Genomic DNA, 16,002 nt, shown 5'->3' on the forward strand with positions numbered 1-16,002 from the left:
GCATGAAAGTGAAAAGTCAAAGTGAAGTCGCTCAGTCCTGTCCGACCTTCAGCAACCCCATGGACTGCAGCCTTCCAGGCTCCTCCTCCATGGGATTTTCCAGGCAAGAGTACTGGAGTGGGGTGCCATTGAAGTACTGTTAATTTCCCACTAGCCTTGAGGATTCTGAAGCTAAAGTCCTCTAGTATACTTAATGGGTTTCCCTAGTGGCTTAGGCAGAGAAGGCAATGGTGACCCACTCCAGTACTCTTCGCCTGGAGACTCCCATGGACAGAGAAGCCTGGTAGGCTGCAGTCCATGGGGTCGCTAGGAGTCCGGCACGACTGAGCGATTTCACTTTCACTTGTCACTTTCATGCATTGAAGAAGGAAATGGCAACCCACTCCAGTATTCTTGCCTGGAGAATCCCAGGGACAGAGCAGCCTAGTGGGCTGCCATCTATGGGGTCGCACAGAGTTGGATAAGACTGAAGCGACTTAGCAGGAGCAGCAGCAGCAGCAGTGGCTCAGGGATAAAGAATCTGCTTCCGATGCAGGAGATAAGAGTTCAATCCCTGGGTTGGGAAGATCCTGGAGAAGGAAATGACAACCCACTTCCGTATTCTTGCCTGCAAAACTTGATGGACAGAGGAGCATGGGGGTCTACAGTCTTTGGGTTTGAAGGAGTCGGACACGACATAGTGATTAAACCACCTAGTATACCTAGGCCAAAGGAACCAAAGCATGGCAAAGCCTGATGGCATTCACAGGTGGAACATTTGAACTGCTGGGTATCTGTCTCGTTTCAGATTGTGTCCGTGTCTGCAGAGGTGTCCGGGCGCCATGACCCCCTTCCCCAAGTGGCGGGAGAGGCATGGGAGAAACTCTACTGCATAGAGGGGTCTCTCTAGAGCTGTCCTCATCTGCTCCCGCTGCTAGGACCTGTCTCTGAAGTCCAAAGGATGACCTGATGTGTTTGTGCCAACGGTACCTACCAGGAGTCCAGAGACAAACTGGACTTTGCCTGTGCTTTCTGACGGCCTCAGGGCAGCCTGTGGACGTCGGTGCAAACCAAACCCACAAGCCAGAGAGAAGGCAGGAGAGGGAAAGGGGGCCGGTCGGGAGAAACTGAGGATGCCAGGAGCTCTGGGCTTTGAGGGGCCGAGGAGGGCGAGGGGAAGGAGAGCCAGGGGGAGGAGAGCTGGGGTGTGAGCGCAGGGCGGAGAGGGCGGGAAGGGAGAGGAGGGAGGGCGAGGAGGGAAGGGCCTCGGGGAAAGGAAGGACACGCGCGGAGGGGCTGAGAGGGGCGGGCGCGAGGCCGGCGGCCGCTGGGGAGGAGCGGCGGCGGCCCGGGGGGCGCGGGGCGGGGCGGGGCGGCGCTGTCAGCGCGAGGCAGCGAGCGGAATGCAGCGGCCAGAGGCCTGGCCACGTCCGCACCCGGGGGAGGGGGCCGCGGCCGCCCCGACTGGGGGCCCGGCGCCGCCCGCCCGAGCTGGGGAGCCCGCGGGGCTGCGGGTACGGAGCGGGCGGCGCCGGGGGCCGGGGGGCGCCAGCTCACGGGTCGGGCGCCGGGGAACTTGGTGCCGCCGGGACTGGCCTGGGAGGGGCGGCGCCCGCGCGGCAGAAAAGTTCCTCCGCGCTGACTCGGGAGGAGGCCGGTGCGGCGTCCGCGTGGGCGAAGTTCTGGAGCTGTCGGAGCGGGCGGGGGACGACTCGGCCGGGCTGGATTGCGTCTCTCCCGGAGGGCTAGGGAGCGCGGGGCCGCCCCGGCGGCGGGCTGACGTGTGTGCTTCTGGAGCCCGACGGGCCAGGGCGCCGGGGGCCGCTGGAGGAGCTCGGCGCCGCTGTCCCCCCGGCCCAGGTTCTGTGATACACTCCGACTCGGGCTCTGGAGCAGTCAGTGCATGACAGAACTTGGGCCCGGACGGACCTTCTGCACCCAATGGGCACAGCGCCCACCCGGGGCCTGCAGTGGGATATCTGCCTGGGAAGGGAGCGGGAACCGGAGTGGTCCATGTGGCATAGGGTTGGGCCGGAACCAGCTGTGGACTTTTGGGGCTGGGGTCGCTGGCCTGAGGATGGACTCCTGGGATCAGCAGATCCCGTAGAGCCAATGACACGGGTCTGCGCTGGCTTAGGGGCCAACAAAGCTCTCCCCCGTGTCAGTTGCAGGAACCTTCCCTCTACACTATCAAGGCCGTTTTCATCCTAGATAATGACGGACACCGCCTGCTGGCCAAGGTAACCTCCCACCCTCACCGGAGGGCCCCTGAAGACACTGTGCCACAGGCCCAAGTCCAGAAGTCCCCACCCAGCTGACTCACCTGGCAGGAGAGACCCCACTGTGGGCTCTGCAACACAGAGCAGCCCAGCTGAGACCCCTCCAAAGGTCATCCTGTCCATCCTCCTGCCTTGTCAGACTGCTGGCTCCCAAAGCGGGGAGGGGCTGTCTGTTCTGTTTCTACTCATGTTCCCCAGAATGTCTTCTCACCGTCCTTTACACTGGCCTGGGACCCTGGATTCCTGGTCCCCCAATTCTGAACAAGTACCCTCTGCTTTGCTTTTACAGCTTGGTAAACACTAAGGATTTAGAACAGATAGGATTTTATAGCCCAGATTTTAATCCAACTCTTTCATAAATGAGGAAAAGGTAGTCTAGAAAAGCTAGAGTTGCCTGGAGTCACAGGTACTAATATCAGAGCGAGGGATCCAAACTCGGCTATTTTGACTTGAAGCTCAGGAGGATGATTTTCTCTGCACCAACTATTCAGTTATCTGGTAAATATGCTAGTGATCATGGCCAGGACAAACCAAACTAGAATGATCCAAAAATAAATACCTACCATCAACACAATTAACTATAGTGGGGCTGTGACACCTAAACTAGCTATGAAATGCAATGTAGACTTTTTAGATTGTTTAGGCTGAAACTTTTTGTCTTCATGACATTGCAGTGAGCCTGTTGACCACAACAGTGGCTGGCAGGGAGACCACTAATTTGCCTGCAGATGGGGCACTAGATGGCAAAATCTACATTCATAAAATGGAAGCTGAGCTGACCGTCCCTTGCCCTAGCAGATGGTCAGAGGTAGCTCAGCAACCAGAGGTTCCAGGGCCTCCTCCTGGCAGATCACATCCATGTGCAAATGCAGGAACTGAGTCAGAGAGAGAGTCTTATCAAACCCAACAAAACAACATTGATTTCGTTAGGCAGTGTGTGCCAGGAACTCTCCCTTAGAGAGTTCATCTTCACCATAGTTGTCATTGTTGTTTAGTTGCTAAGTCATGTCAACTCTTGCGACTGTAGCCACCAGGCTCCTCTGTCCATGGGATTTCCCAAGCAAGAATACTGGAGTGGGTTGCCATTTCCTTCTCAGGGGATCTTCACCATAATCCTGTCTGAAGTCAGACCATCACTGGCATTGCATCCCAGCTCTGTCCCTTAAACTGTGAGGTGTCAGGGAAGTTACCCCATCCATATAATGTGGATAATAAAATAGCTGTTATGATATTATTGTGGTAAAGAGCCCCTGGCTCTGCCTTCTTTCCTGTAGACTCAGGTTAGTGTAGAAACAATGTGGCCTAGTGACCGCCCCAAGCCATCTGCTGAATGCACAAAGGCCTCCAAGAAATCAGGACAGGACTCCAAAAGCAGGCCTCAAAATTCCTCTACTTTTTATGACTTTCTTTGCTCAGAATTTGTGTTTAGGGGGAAATAGCAGACAGGCGTAGAGGGCAGTCAAGAGGAGAGGGGGCATGGCAGCAGAGTCCCACTTGGCCAGCACCCTGCCACCCATCCAGGGAGGAGCCAGATCCTGTGGAACGGCTGTCACTTTTTCTCCTTCCTTTCCTCCTAGTATTATGATGACACATTCCCCTCCATGAAAGAGCAGATGGCCTTCGAGAAAAACGTCTTCAACAAGACCAGCCGAACTGACAGTAAGTGTCCTCCTCTTCCTTGCACAGAACCCTCAGATGCACACCGTCATCTCCGCCTGGACGCAGCTGTCCCTGTCGGCCTCACGTGCCCACAGGCCATTCACTTTTCTTCAGAGGTGCTTTTTCCTCCCCTTCCCAGCTGTTCCCTTTTCCCTTCTGGTGAACCTTCACCCTCCTCCCCATCACCAGCACACACACACACCCACCCACTACCGCCATCTGCTCCCACCTACCTGCTTCTGGCATGCCTGGAGTCCTCTCAGTGGAAGAGACCACCGCCAGCCTGGGGGTCAGAGGCATTGCACATGTGGGTGAAAGGTCAGCCTTAAACCAGGTTTGTTGACTTCTCAGAGTGAGGCAGTCAGGTGCTAGGAATGAAGTAGAGGGTTGGAGCAGGGACACAGAGTAGCCCAATGGCAGTGTCCCTAGTGCCCGTCTTTCCAAGGGTTCTAGTCTTTGCAAGGGTTCTTTTTTTGTTTGGCCACTGCTTGTGAGATCTTGGTTCCCAGACTGGGGATTGAATTCCGGCCCTTGGCAATGAAAGCACAGAGTCCTAACCACTGGGCTGGACTGGAATTTCCTTTGCAAGTGTTCTTGGGAAGAAGAAGGAAATAGGGGGAGAGGTGCAGAGCTGGAGATGGGCAGAAGGGGCCAGGCAGAGGTGACCAGAACTGAGACCCCGTTTCTCTTCTAGGTGAGATTGCATTTTTCGGGGGCATGACCATTGTCTACAAGAGCAGCATTGACCTCTTCCTGTATGTGGTGGGCTCATCCTACGAGAACGAGGTGAATTCAGGAGGTTGGGGAGACAAGGAGGGTCTCTCTGTGGGGGAGTGGCTTGGAGTCTGGGGTAGAAGCTGGGCGGCTCACCCTTGGTATCCCTGCTTCTAGACTCTGGGGAACTGGAAGCCTCCAGAATGGTTCTTTCTGGAACAATGCATATCCATGATACCCCTCAGATTCCTTGGGTACCAGAAGGAGTCCTCTGCCGGGAGCTTCTGTCTCTATTATACATCACTGGAGAAGGATGTATTCAGTGTCCTACAGCAGGCACTCCAGTGCTTCCCAGTTCAAACACGGGGAGGGACCCTCTCAGGTCAAGTTGCAGCCAGGCTCCAGCCTTATCCTCCCTAGAGAGGGGCAGCTGTCCAACAGTCAGGTTCTGAGGTTTCCTCTGGCCTTCTCAACCTCAGTCTCTCTTGTTTTCCTCCTCCCATATCCACTCCTCACCAGCTGATGCTCATGTCTGTTCTCACCTGCCTGTTTGAGTCCCTGAACCACGTCCTAAGGTGAGTGAGGTCCTCTGTCCTCCAAGGCTCCCATCCCCCAGACCTTGGTACATCACAGGCAGGATGGTTCCCTGCTTTTTCCTTAAGTCTCCACAAGATGAAATCTGGAGCCAGAGCAACTTCCTGCAAGGCCCCTGCCCTTTACCTGATCAAACAATGGTATGGCCAGAGGATGAAGTCTGGAGAAGCTAAGTGATTTGCCTGAGGTTACAGGTTGTTTATATCAGAACCAAGATTCAAGCTCAAGGTTTTTTGACTTGGTGCTCAGGGTGATTTTCCCTCCATTCCCTTTGAGTGATCTGGTATCTTCTCCAGTGAACATGGCCTGGGTAAATCAAACTCGGATAACCAAAAATAAGTGTTCACAGTCGACATGTGTAACTACAATAGCGCTGTAGTACCTGAAGTGCTTTAGGGTGGAAATAGGATCAGTGCCCAAAGCGGCGGGGGCAGCGTGGGTAGAGTTGAGCATGAGGGGCCGAAGGAAGCAGACCTGTCCTCTGCTCAGGAATCCCTTGCCCAGGTGCCACCCTCACTCCCCTTGACATTCTCCTTCCCTGTACTTGTGGGGGGACAGGGGCTGGAGGGTGCGGAATGAGGCAGTCTTTGGAGAGAGCAGGTCCACCTCACTAAGGCAAGGACCTGGCTCCTCCCGGCCATGCCACAGGGAGGTTCCAGAGCTGTGTCTTCTTTCAGGAAGAACGTGGAGAAGCGCTGGTTGCTAGAGAACATGGACGGAGCCTTCCTGGTGGTGGATGAGATTGTGGATGGCGGGTGAGGAGTGGGAGAGGAAAAGGGACTAGTCAGGAACCTTCACAGTGGGAGGTGGCCTTGAGGGTCGTCAGCTCTAGGTTGCACCGAGCATGTTGTTGGCTCTCTGGCCAGCTTCTCCCTCCCTTTCTCCAGCATATTCCCTGTGATCCCATCCCCCAAGCCCACTCATGATGATGGAAGTTGACTTCAATGTTAGCCAAAGTCAAGCACACAAGAAAGTAATCTGATGTCAAACTATGGCTGACTGTTGACCAGGCAAGGTTTTGAGGGAATGGTTTGCTCTCCAATGCCCAGGAGAAGCAGGCAACACAGACACCCGCCCTTCCTGGAAAGACTTCATTCAGGCAGAGCCCTGCGGCAGCTACACCTCTTGCTCTTAGAGGTTCACTCTAGCATCGACTGCATGCATGACCTGGGCTAGCTGTTTATTTTCCTTCCTTTCCCCAGCTTTGAAATGGAGACAATAAGGAAACTGCCTCAAAGGATGTGGGATTAAATGAGGTGATGCAGGTGAAGTTCATAGTTCTCCTTCAGTAAATCTTATCTCCTCTTATTGGTGTAAGATTATAGTCTTAGGAAGCTGGGAGCTCTTATGAGAGGTTGGTTAGTGAATTTCCAAGGGGGGATTGGGCAATATTCAGGGAGAAAAAGAAGTTCTGGCTCTGGGGCAAAGGATAATGGAAACGGATCACCTGTGAGACATCCACATGCCTGTGATTACATGCATTTAATGGATGAGGAAACAGAGGCTCAGAGATTTAAGTGACTTGCCGAAGGTTACATGACTAGGGGATGGCAGGGCCAGGATCTAAAACTTGTGCATGTTTCCAGAGATTGTGCTCTTCCCGTGGCACTGATGCACATTGCTGGGGGACAGGGGCCCCGGGACATGGGGTGCTGTGGGGTTCTTCCCTCCACCCCTCCCTCCTTTCCTCTTTGTCTGTTGACTGCCTGCTGCTGCTGTTGCAAGGCCTTGTGCTAATTGCTAGGACCCAACAGTGAGGGAAATAAGACCAGGTTTTGTGGAATATAAAAGTTGTATATAAAATTTGGTGTGGAACTTCTTCAAGAAACACAGTTACAAATATAAAATGAGGTGCAGGGCTTTCACAAGGGAGATTGTAAGTTTTATCAGCTTCCCATCTGTACCTCTAGAAAACAGGGAAGCATTCGTGGAAGCAACATTTGGTCCTGAACCTTGGCCTGGAATGGTCGCTGTAAAGGACCTCTCGTGAGGGACTTCAGGCTACAGGTGCCCCTGTGATGAGCCTGAGAGAAGGTCTCTCACTTCCTTCTGCCCTATAGGAGGCTCACTGGGTGAGGAGGAGCGGTCACTCAGTTCCTGTGGACCCTTTCTCACCCACAGTGACCAACTCTTCCCCCTGCACACCCCCCAGGGCATCATCAAAGAGTGCCAACTAGCCGAGAAATGCCTCCATAATTGGGTCTGTCAAAAGGGAAGTTAAAAAAAAAGGGAAGGTAGATTCTGATTTTGCAGCTCCTTTTCTTTCACGTATAGCACAACCCCATGGCAGAAAATAATAGTGAAACCAGATAGGAACCCCAGGGGGCTTCTCTTCCTTCACTGCTTCTGAATCCAACCTTTCATCCCAGAGGTGAAGTGAACTTTGTAGAGCTCTCACTTTTTGAGCCCCTGCTTTTGACAACTTGATCGATCTAGACTGGACTACCCTGGCCTGATCTCTCAAGTGTTTGCCCAGTGATGACAAAGTATGTGAGAATCAGGGCTCCGTGGTGAGGGAGAGTTCTGGCTTGAGGAGTATGGGTGGGCCAAGTACCTTGGAGCGGGGATGTTGCAGAATATGGCAGGGAAGCAAAGGGCTTAGCAGGGAGCAGAGTCCAAGGAAGGCATGGGGCTGATTTTCCTCCTCATTTCTCTCACTTTGTAGCGTGATTCTGGAAAGTGACCCCCAGCAAGTGATCCAGAAAGTGAATTTTAGGGTAAGAGTCATCCTGCATCCCCCCTTACTCCCATCTCCTCCAGGCTCCCCTTCCCATCGTCTGTACTTCCTGTCTTCCCTGTGTCTGGGCAAAGGGAACCCAAGCTCCTCTAGCAGAAGCAGCCACTGGGTTGATGCACTTCTGGAGGGGAGCAGCAGTTTGGAGGGATGTCAGCCAGTAAAAGAGATCTCTGTCCTCTTCCCTTGGCCAATTACAAATACCTTACCCTCCTCCCTGGGGGGAAGTACAGACTGAGGAAATAAATAAATCCTCACAGAGACACCTGGTGGCTGCCTTGCCTTGAACTTGGCCTTGGAGGGGAAGAGATGGAATCTCCCCACCCAGTTTGGCTTCTCATGTCTGGATGAGAAGGTCATTTTAATCCCCCACACTCTCCACCCACCGTGTCCCAGAGACATCCCTGAGGATGCTGGTTTCCAAGGGCTCTAGAACTTCCCCTAAGTGACACACATGCAGTTCTGGATCCCCTGATCACAGCATCCGCTCACCACCCACAAGCCCCTTTCTCTCACCTGTCTTTCGTCACCCGCTACCCTTGCCCTGGCCTGACCACCTTGATTCTGCTTCCCCCATAGGCGGATGACAGCGGCTTGACGGAACACAGTGTGGCCCAGGTAGGCCCTCTCCATCTCCTTGGCCAGAGATGGGCTAGAGGGAGGAGAACAGAGCATCCCAGGGGGACCCAGTGGGGCTCTCCAGGCAGAGAAGTCAGGGATGCAGGAGGGAAGGGATGACTGTGTCAGGCCACCTCTTGGAGACAGTCCACTGGAGGCTGCCAGGGTCCCCATGGTAATGTGGAGCTTGGGTATTAATAAATGATGATGCCTTCCCAGCAGTTCACCTTATCTCCTAGCTGGGTATAGTTGGGTCAAAGCCCAGGAGGAGCTACCCACGCTGGAGATGGCTGGGTCACTTGTTCCCCAAGCAGTGTGGGGGCTCAGGCCTCTGGAAAGGATCCCAAATAGGAGTTTTCTTCTAACCCCTCACCCCTGCTCTTTAGGGTCCACACTGAGGTTGTTAAGGGACACTTAAATCCACCGTGGGATCTCATTCTCACCGCTGGCACAACCAGTTTGGGCTGCACCTTGTCCCTGAGTGTGGAAAAGTCCATGCCCGCCAGTCCCCTGCATGGTCCTATCTGATGGTGCATGTGGGATAGGGCTGAGGTTTCCAAATCTACGGCCTGACTGGTTTCCCGGCTGCTCAAACTTCCTACTTGTCAGGCTTGACCTCCATTCTGTCTGCCCGCAGGTCTCTCTGCCCAGACTAATCCTGCTTTTATGGAGCTTCCTGCCCTGGCACTAACTACCTCGTGCTGTAGTGGCCAACGCTGAGATGGGCCCATGCCATTCAGTGTGGGGCTCCAGGTGTGGTGCCCTTTGCTGTACCTGCCCTTCATGCTCACGTGGCCTCTCCCTTCCCAGTTCTCCTTGCCTCCTCCTACCCTGATGAGATGAATGCAGCCACATGGCAACTTTAAGGGCTAAAGAAGTTAAGGGGCAATGAGCAGAGCAGATAAGAACAGGGGCGCTGGTGTGAGTCATCCAAAGGACGCATCTGCCTTACCACCTACAAGCTGGGTGGCCTAGGGCAAGTTATTCTACCTCTCTGGGCCTCGCATAATCACAGGACACTCCTTATAGAGTTATTATGAAAATTAGACGAGCTAAAGCATGGAAAGCTCTTGGCATACATCCTGTTTTCCATGGGGGAAAGAATGAAGACATAGCACTTTTAATGGAATTCTTGAGTAAACACCAAGGGATGTGCAGGTAGTGAATGGGAGACGAAATAAGGAGAAAGGTAGATCTTTACTGAGAACTGCAGGAGAACTCCAGGTCCAGGCTGTCCCTGAGAGAGGAGGGGGAGTGGGCAGGAAGAAGGGACATACAGTGTGGGATCAGCCTTCTTGCGGTGGGAGTGAGGCTGGATGGCTGGAGGGACAATCTAAGGGACATAGGTGGGGTCTGCACCGTGTTTGCATGGTGTGTGCACAGTTGCATGGATCTGTGTAAATGTGGGGCTGAGGTGGTTTCGCAGCAGGATATGAAAGTGAACACATCTGAGTGCAGGTGGCCTTCTGCAGAGCCTGCCCAGGAGCCCTTTGCCAGCTGTGCCACATCAGCAGCAGCTTGGGGTGGGGTGTTGAGGACTTACTGCCAGCCAAAGCTAGAGCTAGGGGTTTGCTGAGGTGTCTGGGCACAGGAAGTGTCAGGCCTGGGCCCGCCTCTGCCTGGACGTGGCACTGCGGGTGGAAGCTTGCATGGCATGGTGTGGGGGAGACAAGGCTGCTGCCACACCCAGGGCTGCAGATGCTGGAAACAGAGGGCAGGCTGGGCCAGCTCCCATCTGGGCTGGTTGCTGGCTGCAGCCAGTTTGGGCGGCTCTTTCCGTCTTGATGGCCCAGCCCCCCTTAAAGCAGGCAGAGATGAGCTGCTGCCACCTAGTGACTGGGGATCGCCAGGACATGTATCCCCCCCACCCGCCACTGCACTCTTAATGTACTTGAATTCCACCCAGTAATTCTCTCAACCTTCCACACCCCGCCCTCCCCAGGTTCTTCAGTCTGCCAAGGAACAAATTAAATGGTCGTTACTGAAATGAAGGCTGTGCATTCAAGGCTCCTGCCCCCAGACCATTCCCCCAATCCTAGCAAAAGCACAGAGACCCCAGGGAACACTAGAAACCCATGCCCTCCCAGAACTGACTCCCGAGGTCTCCGGCCAGGGACTTGAAATGCAGAGATTTGGCTTCAATACTGAGTCACCCCTTCTCCCTCCCCTGGCCTGCCCTTTGGGCATTGACAACCAGCTGAGTTGCCTTAACTCACACCTTAGGCATCCCTGGCCCCAGAGCCCAAATAAACCTGCTTTTGTCTCCTGCCAATGGTCTCTTTCTCTTTTGCCCTGGAAAGTGTGTGTGTGTTCTGATAAGGGCTTCTGCACTCTGTGGCATTTTCCGGATGCCCAATACTAGGTGTATCTTTGTGGCTGTGTGATTGGGGAGGAAGTGGGTGAAGGGAAAGGAGACGATTTAACTTAAGTGAGGCGGTGCGTCACTGACACTGGGGCCCTGTACGTGGTGTGGAGGGCTAGGTATGATTGTGACAGGGTGAAAAAGTCACAATGGGAGAAATGGTGCATTTGGGAAGAAAAGAGCAAAAGATACTACACGTGGTGGCCGCACTGGGATTCTTCAACTCACTTTTTCCATTCTCAGTCTCCAGAAGGGAAGGGCGTAAAGGTTTCCTCTGGACAAACTGAGGAACAGCACGCCTGTTTTTCTTGGCTTGCCCGGGAAGTTGCCGCGGAAATCCAATGCTGGCATATACCCTGGGTACTAGAGCGCTGCAAGCCTGGCTAGGCCCAGATATTAGGGGTGAGGAGACACCGACCCAGCTCCCACCTTGCATTTGTGTCCAGAGCACCTAGCGCGCCCGAGGGTGAGAAGAATTGCAGGTACAGGAGAGGGATCCTATAGGCAGATGAGAAAGATCGAGTGACTTTCGGGGGTCACGACTCCTCTTCTCTCTCCCTGTTCCAGAACCTCCCCCTTTTCCCTTTTCTGCGTGGCGTACAGAAGTCCCTCAGAGTGTCGATAACTTTGGGCCCGGGATCGCTAGTTTCCCCAGATCCAGAGCCAACTGCAGATGCAAGTTCACGCCCCGCCTTGGCTCCGCCCCTAGGCGCCCACCGCCGCGGGGAGCCGGGTCCCGCGACTTTATCCACGATCCTATAGCGCCACCTGGAGGGAAAGGCGGGGAACGCGCTCCCTCCGAGTCCCGCGCCCCCTACTAACTCCGCCCCCAGGGTGGGACAGACCCCTGCTCCCGCGAGTTAATCGCTAGCCTCCAAATTCAGCGGCAGGGCCGTGCCCTAGCAACCAGCGGGTGGGAACCGCCCTGCGAGCTCCGCTGCAGGCACTGCTCATGAATTTCCGCCTGCCGCTGCTGAAAATGATAGACCCTGGGTGTTAGTAGAAGCAGTCCCTGCGTGTCGGCAAGTCCTACATTATAAAAAAAACTCTCTACAATGGATATTTGTAAATGGGCCTGCCTACTTTTGTAATTAGAGAAAATAATAGTTACATAAACAAACAGATTATAAACACTTTGTACACAACCATTCCAATAAATAATGCAACCCTGAAAAAGAAAAAAAAAAAAAAACTGTGCAGTTAAGTGCTGTAGAGTTCAGGGGCCAGTGTGGCGACGGGAAATGAGAGATTTTCCAGAAATACTTTGGCTAATGTTCGGCTTCATCCGGTGTCCGGCTCCATCCACCGCCTCTAAATGACCGCAAGAACCGGAGGGGCAAATTCGCTTCCTAGTAACCCTTCGCGCCCAGTTGGGTCCTGCAATTTCAATTGTGCAGGGACTGGAATGGGAAGGCCCGGCACTTCACACAAACTGGCTCACCGAATACTGTGGACTATGCGGTGCTTGCCCATTTTACTGACAAGCACACCGAGGCTCTGAAAAGTTAAAGTGTTTACGACAATTTCTGCAGAGCCGGGACCGCTGAAAAGAGGCGGCTTTCCCACGCTCCCAATCCTAGGGTCGTCCGACCCCCTCGCCCACACAGGGACTACACTGGGTTAGGAGGAATGAGTAGAGGGGCCGTGGTAATGCGGAGAGGCAACCAGAGAGGTGTCCTTGCCCTTTATGGCCAAAGGACTCTGGGGAGGGGGGCTGCAGCGAAGCAGCCGACCCACACCCGCGGCGGGGAGGGGGCAGCTCAGACGGTTGCGCGGAACCTCGGTTGGTGGGAGGGGATCGGGGAGGTCCGGGGAGCGCCGGCAGAATGGGGGTCCGGGACTCCCAAGTTTGCAGGCCTGGCTCTCCCAGGGCTGAGGCGGACAGGCCTACTGCACCCCCAGCTCCTTCTCGGCGCCCGCAGCCTCGCGGAGCCGCCAGAACCGCGGGCCTGGTTGTCTGGAAGTTCTCTCCGCTGGCCCTGCCTCCCCCGCTCTCCCGTGTGAGCGCGGTCTGAGGCGCGCAGCACGCTAGGGTCGGGGCGCCGTCTGCTCTCAACCCCTGGGCTCCTTTCTGCCCTCGTGGGCTACCCCGCGGGTCTCGAGTATTTGTGGGTAAGGGACTTCAGGGCGCCCCCATTTCCTTTTGTGAATTGGCACCGGGGACGTCAGTAACCCAGCCGGAGGGCGCACACTGAAACACTGGCCCGGGGCTCAGATGTAGGGGGGGACGCTATCCACACCTAGACCGAGCTAGGGACACAGAGGTAGTACCGCCAGGCCCTTGGACCCCTCTTTATACTACACTGAGCCGGCAGTCCCCGGCTTTCCGGCCATTGGCTGGCAGGAAGGCTGAGTTGGTCTGATTGGCCCGTATCCAGACAGTGATGGATGGCTCCCGGCTGACTGGACCTCGGCCGGGTGGGTGTCTGCTTCGTGGCTCAGTTTGTCAAAAGCAGGACCAGACAGGCCTGGGAGTGGGTTGGTGAATGAGCTGGAGATCGCGTTAAAGGATCAAACTTTCTGTGCTCTTAATCTCCCTTTAAACTCTACAGAGAGAAAAAAAAAAAAAATCTTACCCCTGATTTCTCATAGATACTCTCTAATTCCGGAACCTGATGTAGGCAAAATTGAATCATTTACCCAAAGCATTTTGGGCACAACCCTACGGACCTCACTTTCACTCCATGGGCCTCCATCATTTAACGATATTCGCGCATTCCTTTCGTTCACTCAAATATTTGAGTGTTTGCCAGGAGCCAGGCAGTAGGGAAAGAAGAGGACAGAGACTGATAGGCAAGTGACTGGGCCCAGAGGTGGCAGTGGGGTGGGGTGGAGGTTTGAAAGGAGAAAAGGGATGACAGATATTTCAAGGTAGAAATACCTTTTGCAATCAAATTGTGTTCTTTATTTTGATCTGAATGGTGTTAAAAATTCAGTTTGTGCTTAAGACTTGTTCTTTCCTGTAGGTAAGTCGTACTTCATGACAAAAGAAAAATTAATCAAATGGCTGCCATACTGTACCCTGTCATCAACATTTGTATGGTCCTCATCTGTTTCCTAATCTCTTCCTCATCTCTATCAACTAAAACTGGAAAATATCTTCCATGAGGAGCCACAGAAATGAGAGTTATTGTGAAACATGTGTGGACCTTATATTGTACATACAGACCAGTGGGCTATCCCTCAGAACAGGCTCTTCAGTAAGAAAAGCAGTATTAACACAAATAATAATAATAAAAGTAAAATAACGTTTCTTTTGAAATAAGTCATTTCAATAGACATTTACTAATTGGCTGTTCCAGTTCATCTTGAAAGCAATTAGAAACGTTGACACAAGAGACTATGTTTTGTAGTATTTGGCAGAAAGAAGTTGGAGAAAGAGACACCGTAAAGGGAGAAATAGTGTAAGCAAAGCAAAGCGGAAGAGAATCTGTCTAGGGAACTGCGGGTAGGCACATGTAGCTGAAATGGAGGATGCAAATCTCTGTGGGGAGGCCTGGATATGTTCAGACTTGAAACTCCTCACTAAACAGGTTGTGACGGGATCAAGGGCAGCGTTGAATGGCATGCTAACTAATTACTGCCATTTACTGAGTTGACTAATCTGTGTTCCTTAGAAATCCTACTGTCTTCAAAACAGGCTTACCAAGTAGATGCTGTTAGATTTATTTTTACAACTGAGGGCCCAGGATTTGGGATAGTTTGCCTCAGGGCACAGGTGAGATTTAAACCCAGGCTGGTCTGACTGACTCCACTGCCCACTGCTCTTGGACCACAGAGTCTGGTTTGTATTCTGAAGGTGATGCTGCTGTTAAGTCGCTTCAGTCGTGTCCGACTCTGTGTGACCCCATGGACTGCAGCCCACCAGGCTTCTCTGTCCATGGGATTTCCCGGGCAACAGTACTGGAGTGGGGTGCCACTGCCTTCTCCCCGAAGGTGATGGGGAGCCATTAAAGACTTTGAAGCAGTTAAGTGATACCAGCTCAGTATTTTAAGCAAAGAACTCTGCCAGCAATATGGAATGCTCATCGAAAAGGGAAATAAGAATTTAGGGTCAGCATAAGACCCACAGAAGGCAGTCATTTCATTATGGTCCCTTTCCATTCTTTATCTAAACAGTGCCATCCAGCTTGATTGCACATCTTGTCACCAAACAGCTTGCAAAAATCAAGTCCACTCAGAATTTGAAGAGTTAGTGCTTTTGAATTAATTTAGATAATTGCAGGCAATCATTCCACAAAAGGGCTTCCAAAAGGACCGTTTCGTTAGGGAAAATGATTGAACATTTCTGTTCTGAATGGTGTATTAAAAAAGTAATAAACTGGACTTCCCTGGTGGTCCAGTGGTTAAAAATCTGCCTGCCAACACAGAGGACACGGGTTCGATCCCTGGTCTGAGAAGATTTCCCCCATACCGCAGGGCAACTAAGCCCGTGTGCCACAACAACTGAGCCCATGTGCTCTAGAGCGGGTGCTCCACAATAGGAGAAGCTGCTGCAGTGAGAAGCCTGGGCACCACACACAGACAGCAGCCCCTGCTCTCTGCAACTAGAGAAAGCCCACGCAGCAACCAGCACCCAGCACAGCCTAAATAAAATAAATAAATAATAAAAAATGTAAAGTAATAAACCAGTTATTACCGGTGGGGAGAGGAAAAGGGGGAGGAGTAAAATAGGGGCAGATGATTAATAGGTACAAATTACTAGGTATGAAATAAATAAGCCACAAAGACATATTGTACAGCACAGGGAATACAGCCAATGTTTTATCATAAGTATAAATGGAGTATAATCTTTCAAAGTTGTGAATCACTATGTTGTACACCCGAAACTTCTGTAACATTATACATCACCTATGCCTCAATAAAAAAATTTAAAAATAATAAATCCACTTTATAGCTTATGTATTTGGTGCCCCCTTATCACCCTCACCTACATCCACTCTAAAAACAGACATACATCAAATGAAAGAAAAAGAAATGGCACGAGAGATCTGATTCCTTTTGACCAGGCCCACAATTTCTCTTTATCCCAACATCTGACTTTTTAATTAAACTTTTTATTT

General features: G+C 52.6%; 1 protein-coding gene across 2 annotated transcripts; it reads left to right on the forward strand.

Annotated features, from left to right (window-relative positions):
• The first annotated feature begins 1,356 nt into the window (after positions 1 to 1,356).
• On the forward strand, positions 1,357 to 10,849 carry COPZ2 (COPI coat complex subunit zeta 2). 2 transcript variants are annotated; one of them, XM_070773347.1, is made up of 9 exons: positions 1,357 to 1,493; positions 2,145 to 2,219; positions 3,836 to 3,917; positions 4,612 to 4,703; positions 5,151 to 5,206; positions 5,903 to 5,980; positions 7,891 to 7,942; positions 8,539 to 8,577; positions 10,520 to 10,849. In XM_070773347.1, the coding sequence occupies exons 1-9, from the start codon at positions 1,383 to 1,385 to the stop codon at positions 10,565 to 10,567; spliced, it is 633 nt and encodes a 210-aa protein (XP_070629448.1). In that variant the 5' UTR covers positions 1,357 to 1,382; the 3' UTR covers positions 10,568 to 10,849. The 2 variants fall into 2 exon arrangements, with proteins under 2 accessions (XP_070629448.1, XP_070629447.1); XM_070773346.1 differs by lacking the exon at positions 10,520 to 10,849 and adding an exon at positions 9,215 to 10,513.
• Positions 10,850 to 16,002: the final 5,153 nt, after the last annotated feature.

This window comes from Bos indicus, chromosome 19, assembly GCF_029378745.1.
Source record: "Bos indicus isolate NIAB-ARS_2022 breed Sahiwal x Tharparkar chromosome 19, NIAB-ARS_B.indTharparkar_mat_pri_1.0, whole genome shotgun sequence".
NCBI classification, from domain to species: Eukaryota; Metazoa; Chordata; class Mammalia; order Artiodactyla; family Bovidae; genus Bos; species Bos indicus.

What these genes read in the sequence shown, in the direction of transcription:
- COPZ2 (XM_070773346.1), top strand. Translation starts at nt 1,383, where the DNA reads ATGCAGCGGCCAGAGGCCTGGCCACGTCCGCACCCGGGGGAGGGGGCC. An exon ending in TCCAGAAAGTGAATTTTAGG is followed by an intron (nt 7,943 to 8,538) that starts GTAAGAGTCATC and finishes CTTCCCCCATAG; the next exon opens with GCGGATGACAGCGGCTTGAC. An exon ending in CGGAACACAGTGTGGCCCAG is followed by an intron (nt 8,578 to 9,214) that starts GTAGGCCCTCTC and finishes GTCTGCCCGCAG; the next exon opens with GTCTCTCTGCCCAGACTAAT.